Below are 6,186 nucleotides of genomic sequence, written 5' to 3'. Positions count from 1 at the left end.
GCATTCGCCGAAGGGGATAGGAGATCTTTCCGAGAGTGCGTCCGTCATTCGCCGTTGCGAAACGCCAAATCTCAGCCGTGCACGCTCTCATAGCGCCTGTTGGGTAGGCAACATCTTGCCTGCAGTGCACGTATGTATCGCGGGGTGGCCTACCCAGCGTCTCGCAGGCGCCGAGCTCCCGTAATTTGCAGAACGATTCTAAGAATGAGCTAGTGTTTTAGATAGGGTGAGAGGGCGCGTCACCAGAAATCGTCTCTCTCCTACTCGCCCGATCTAAAACACTCGCTCATTCTTAGAATTGGCGAGGATTCGGCAGCTGGAGTCTCACAGCTGAAAAAGGACGAGATCATCAAGGAGTTCCGAGGCAGATCGCGACAGGACGACGCCTTGGACTTCTGCAGGGAGAGGGTGTCGGAAAACTTCTTCAAGCTTCTGGAGTGCCAGATCAAGAACTATGATCGGGCTCCAAAGCGAAGAAGGTACGACGACGGCACGAAGGCGCTCTACCTGGGGATGCACAAGCGAGGCAGGGCGGGCTACAACGCCTTCCCTGGCATCAAGCCCACCAGGAAGACGCTCCGCGCCGTCACCCTCCCCCTGGACCTCAAGCCGGGACTCAGCCCTGTCCTCTTACATGCTCTGACCAAGAGGGTCGAGGTGATGTCCGACAGCGCCAAGGACGTCATCATCATCGTCGATGAGACCGCGGCGGTGCGTTGGCTCTCTTACGACCAACCCAACGACGAATTCATCGGCCTCGTCGACCTGGGAAACGGTCGTAAGTTACCGTGGCCCGCCGAGGAAATCATGGTCGCGATGGTGCGTGGCATCTTTGGCGACTGGAAGCAGCCCCTCGCCTTCTGGCCAACATGCAAGAGGTTAACCGGCGTACACTTCAGGGACATGTTCAAGGAAGTGATTGAAGCTGTACTCACCGTGGGACTTCGAGTGCGGGCCATCGGGATGGACGGCCTGGGGAAGAACTACACGGCTGTAGAACTGCTTGGCGCCAGTCTAGAAGACCCGTGGTTCTTCCTCGGGGGCCAGAAGATCTACGTCATCTCTGATGTTCCGCATCTCCTCAAGTGCCTCCGGAACGCGCTCCTCAAGTACCCTCTCGAGCTCGGCCACTGAGAGTTCTACCATCTGCAGGAGAAGCCCACGGTGAGAAAGCAGTACATCGACGAGTTCGTGCGGTTCGACCTGACGGTGCACCCACAGCTCGCCCCCAAGGTGACCATGTCCCATCTGTCGCCGGGGGGCTACGCCAAGCAGAATGTGGCGCAGGCAAAGCAGCTGTTGAGCAGGCCAGTCGCGACGGGGGTCATGATGATGTCCATGCTCAACGTCATGCCCCCGGAAGCGAAGTTCACAGCTGCGTTCTGCGACCGCATCAGCGACTTGTTCGACTCCCTCAACGGCACGAAGCACGTGGCCAACCCTCCGCCTGGCTTCTACAAGTGTGCCATCACACTGACGTCAGGACACGAAGAGCTCTGGAGCCAGATGAACGAAGAGATCCAGTTTTGGAGGTTCCCTGGATCTCAAAATCTGAAGTTCCCAGAGCACTTCCTCCTCACCCTGCGTGCGGTAGCACACTTGTGGGAGGACCTGCAGGCGGAGGGAAGAGCATACCTGCCTGTGGGGAATCTAGCAAGCGACGTGATTGAGAACTTCAATTCCGTGCTCCGGGACTGCGCCGGGCCGAAGAGGGCCTTCACGGTGAAGGAGTTCCCTGCAATTTTTTGCTCTGCGCTGGTCAATCAATTGACAGCAACAGCAAAGGGCAAAAATTGCAGGGACGACAACGCCCTGAACCTCCTCCACCTGGAGACGCTGCTCGCAGCCGCCAGGGAGCTTCCCCCTCGGCCTCCACCACCAGTGCTGGACCTGCAATTCCTCCAGCAAGAAGCTGAAGTGGAGGAAATGGAGGCGCCAGAAGAGGCGGACGAAGAGGAAGAGGAGGAGGGGAAAGAAATTGATGTCAACGGCAACGTACCTTTACCGATGCGGCCCTTGGTGCCGGAGGAGCAGTTCCGGGCCAGGCAGATGGAGAGGCTGCAGGAGGTCAAGTCGGCCCACGTAGCTGCGCCCATCGTGCAGAGGCACTGCGATGCGGTCAGCTGCGAGGAGTGCTGCAGCCTGCTCCAGTGTGAGGCCACCTTCCCTCTCCACCTGGTGAGCACACTGACGGAAGGGCCTGCAACTCAGAAGAAAGTACCAGCTCAAAGTGCTGTTGACTGCTTCGCCGCCATCCTCCAGTGTCAAGTGGACAACATGCCTTCTCACATCCAACGTCATCATACAAAAGTGCTCGCAAGTTTTGTAGAAGAGTATGTTGTTCACTTACCTGCAGTGCAAGCCGTGAAGTTTTGTCAGCAGCACAGCGAGCAGAAGACAAAGCTGGTATGGGACTTCTGCGTTGCGGCCCTCCAAGATGTGGTGCTGGTCATGAACCAGGTCCTCAAAAAGCCAGTCAAGAGGAACTGCGAGAAAAAGCATGCCATCATGTCACACTCATAGTTTTTTTTTCTTTTTTTTTTCTTCATAGTTTCATCATAGTTTTTTTTAGTTGCAAAGGTTATTTATTTTCTGTTTTTGAGATGAAAAAGTTTATTTATTTTCTGTTTTTGAGATGAAAAAGTTTATTCTTTCTAATTATTCAGCATGCAACCATTATGTACTTTGCATGATATATATTTATGTATTTTCTGTTTTTGCTTCAAAGTTTAAAGTTTACTTTGCTTGTTTAAATTATTCAGCCTGAGTTCAGCACATGCATGTACCTTGCATGATATATATTGATGTATTTCCTGTTTTTGCTTCAAAGTTTACTTTGCTTGTTTAAATCATTTAGTCTGAGTTTAGCTTATGCATGTACCTTGCATGATATGTATTCATTTATTTCCTGTTTTTGCTTTGTCTTACAAAGTTTCAAGTTTACTTTTCTTGTTTAAATTATTCAGTCTGAAATTTAGCACATGCACGTACTTTGCATGGCCTATACAATTTATGTTTTCATTTTGCTAAATTGTGCAAGTTTGATATTACTTTTTGGCTGAGCAATAGCCAAGCCTATTACACCAGTGATGATCAAAAAGTTTTGCATATGTCTGTTTGTTTGTGTTAAAGCTTGTGAAATCTATCCAGTTCTTGATTTTCTATTTGTCGCTCACCAAAGACTTTGATCACTTAACAGCGTTCCTAATTGCTTGCTCTAATTTTAGTTTATATAATTTTGTTCATTACAATTCAAAATCAAGTTTATAGGTAAAAAGTTAATTTTGCCTTCCATGTCCTTCTTGTTTAATTGAAACAATTCATGTACGTTGCAGTCTGCTATTGCAAGACCACTAAAATTTGTTCCCTACGGAAGAAACGTACCAGTCACTTTGCTTTGTTAAAATTTGAGTTGCTATCCAGTATTTTAAAATTCAAAGTTTATTCAAAGCCTTTGATTTGTTATCAGTAACACTAGCATCATTTATCCTAAATATTTTTAAACCCACCCTTCTGTTTTGAAAAAGCTATCAAGTGGGTTTGTGCAAAGGCCCTGGTGTCTATCTGTTCCTTTTAAAGTTAAACTGGAGACTTGTTTTAAAGACTGTTTTCATTATCTGTTGTTTTTATCCCAATGATGTATATACTGCAACTGCAATACTCCACTGATGTGCAATTTTTTCTATAGTAATTTCAAAACTTTGATTATAATTTTGCTGGGACATTCCGTGATTGACAGGTATGATTTGTTCTGATTAACATTCTGAATTCTTCAACGCTGTTTGTATTGTTATTGTACAATTTACTGAATTCGTTACTAGTTGTGACTGAAAATTACTTGTATTAATTTAATGAAGTTAAAACCTATGCTTGTATATCTGGAGAGTTGATTATTTTCTGTCATTATATTACATTTAAATGAGTACAACCAGAAAAAAATACTCACCAAATTGACAACATAACCTACATAGGTTATGACTCCACAACAAGTCGACTTTTTCCGTTCGGCAACGAGCCGACAATATGTAAAACACAACACGCATTGGACCAAAATAATATTAGATACACTCGTTGAACCAGAAACTCCTCCCATTTCTGAATTCATTCAAAAAATCACACGACAAACTTTGAGACTTCTTCCCTTCGCGGCTCCCTCACCCAAACAATAACGCACCGTCACGTACCAACACGCATCATTAAAATAGACAGTTTTCAAACTCGCATCTCGCCACATTTAACGCAAATAGGCGCAAACCACATACGCAGACTTACATTCTGGGCATTTTCCTACAATTTTTAATTCATGAAAATCAGAAATAAAAAAGTAAATCAGTAAAGTTAGGGGAAGCTCCAGTTTTACTGTTTGGGTAGTGGCCTGACAGGATTTGGATGGCCAACAACAACAATGGGTAACATCAACAACTAAAGCGTCGGGCACGGCCCCATTGTAGATCCCCCCCGTGCAACCCCAACACTGGCTCGGGCAGCCCACAAGAAAAAGATCACTGCAAAATCTTCAAACGTTATTTTGGTGTTTTCAAAGTAGGAACCTTGTGTTAGGCATTGCTACTTCTTGCACTTTTTGCAATAGGCTGCAAAACCACCTGAAAGGAAAAATGCCGAAAATGTAGGAACATTGTAATAAAACACCTGTTTCTGGCCACAGGTACATACCCTTGAAATCCGTGATCTTGTATAAGACTTGCATGTTCTCAGATTTTGGGCATTCTTTCAGGGGTCTTAAAAACCGCTCTTTCTGATAAAACTGGACGATTTCTATGTCGGATTTGTTGCGAAATAGGGCATAAATGTCTCTCAAAGTTTTCACATCTTTCAGCTCCATTTTACCGGAAGGGAATGGGGAAGGGGGCGTGATTACAGTGCCAAGGTGGATTAAGGACGGTGGTGGCACTTCGCTCCCAAGCGCTCACCAGAAGCAGGCCAGTCCGCGAGCGCAGCGTTGCCTACTGCCCAGGGTGAGGGGCCGGCCGGCGCGCGGCGGCTTATGGAGCGCGGACGTTTTTTCGGCCCTCCCGGGCTTGCCTTTGACTTTTCGAGAGTGGATGTAAGGATATCAGTTAAAGAGCACGTCTTAACCCATCAAATAAGCCCTCGCCCAGCTTGATAGCACGACCCAGTCGGCGAAAGCATCAATATACATTTCACGGCAAAAGCCCAAATCGCGACGCGGCTGCGGTTTTTCGCTCCTGGCGCCTTTCCTGTTCATTTTGGATGGGGGTTGAATGCGAGGCGATTGTAGGGAACGAAAAGAGCTTTCAAACGCGCAAAGTCCGAACTCTGTACGACCATCCTGTGCCGAACGCCGATGACAAACGTACGCGCTCCCGGCTGTACCGCGTGGCCAGCGCCGGCCAGCGCCGCCGTGCTGCCGCTGCCGCCGATGACAAACGTGCCGGCGCAAGCAGGGGCCGGGCCTGCTTGGCCTGCCGGCGGCGATGGTCGGGCCTGTGGCCCGACCATTTCAGTCTCGCGATTTACTAAAGAACATAACCAAATAAATAATGTGACCGGTAAATCACTTTGCATATTTGGGTAAACAAACTTCCGGTGGGGGGCCTGCGGCCCTAGAGATTTGCCCCTTTCACATGACAAAAGACTGTAACGGGGCAACACCACGACTACACCCCACCCTTCTGCTTTGCTAAAGAAAAAATACCAAAAAAAGAACCAGCGCAGTTTTTAGATTGCATTGTTTGTCAAACAGTCTTAAAACTTGACTTTTTGCCATTGTTTTCAATATGTTCTCCTCTAGGGCCGAAACAGTGAAAGATACGGCAAATCCGAGGGTAGTTCCTGATTCAGAATGTGTTGTTTTTTGGGGGTACTTCCTCTTCCATTTTATGATTGGAAGCCTCCTAGTACGTCTTTGTGTGCAACGTGGTCATTTTCTCCGTATTATCGTCGATAAAAGCACTCTAGCGCCCAAACGGTGCAAGATAGAGTCGAACGGACAAAATTTTTGCCCAAAGGCTTTACTTTTACGAGTTACTCCTCAGGGGACGATAAAAAAAAAAAAATTTCCTACTTTTTTGACCAACCCCTATTTCTTTGCTACCGCCTTTTACCCCCTTAGGGGTGAATGCCAGGATTTGCACCAGGCGTTTCGTTGTCCAGGAGTGACCCCTAAGATACCCTGAAATTTGTAGACCTCTAGCTCATCTCCTT

The 6,186-nt window shown here is 47.5% G+C and overlaps 1 protein-coding gene across 1 annotated transcript; it reads left to right on the top strand.

The window, feature by feature from the left end:
- The first annotated feature begins 413 nt into the window (after positions 1 to 413).
- LOC127750885 (uncharacterized) lies at positions 414 to 1,915 on the top strand. Its single transcript, XM_052273534.1, has one exon. The coding sequence runs from the start codon at positions 514 to 516 to the stop codon at positions 1,132 to 1,134; it is 621 nt and encodes a 206-aa protein (XP_052129494.1). The 5' UTR covers positions 414 to 513; the 3' UTR covers positions 1,135 to 1,915.
- The last annotated feature ends 4,271 nt before the right edge of the window (positions 1,916 to 6,186 follow it).

Source organism: Frankliniella occidentalis, unplaced genomic scaffold (genome assembly GCF_000697945.3).
Source record: "Frankliniella occidentalis isolate FOCC.00 unplaced genomic scaffold, Focc_3.1 Scaffold280, whole genome shotgun sequence".
Lineage (NCBI taxonomy): Eukaryota > Metazoa > Arthropoda > Insecta > Thysanoptera > Thripidae > Frankliniella > Frankliniella occidentalis.
The sequence above is the reverse complement of the archived record's forward strand: the minus strand, read 5'-3'. Positions and strand labels throughout refer to the sequence as shown.

Excerpts from the sequence above, each read along its gene's own strand:
- LOC127750885 (XM_052273534.1), top strand. The coding sequence starts at position 514 with ATGCACAAGCGAGGCAGGGCGGGCTACAACGCCTTCCCTGGCATCAAG.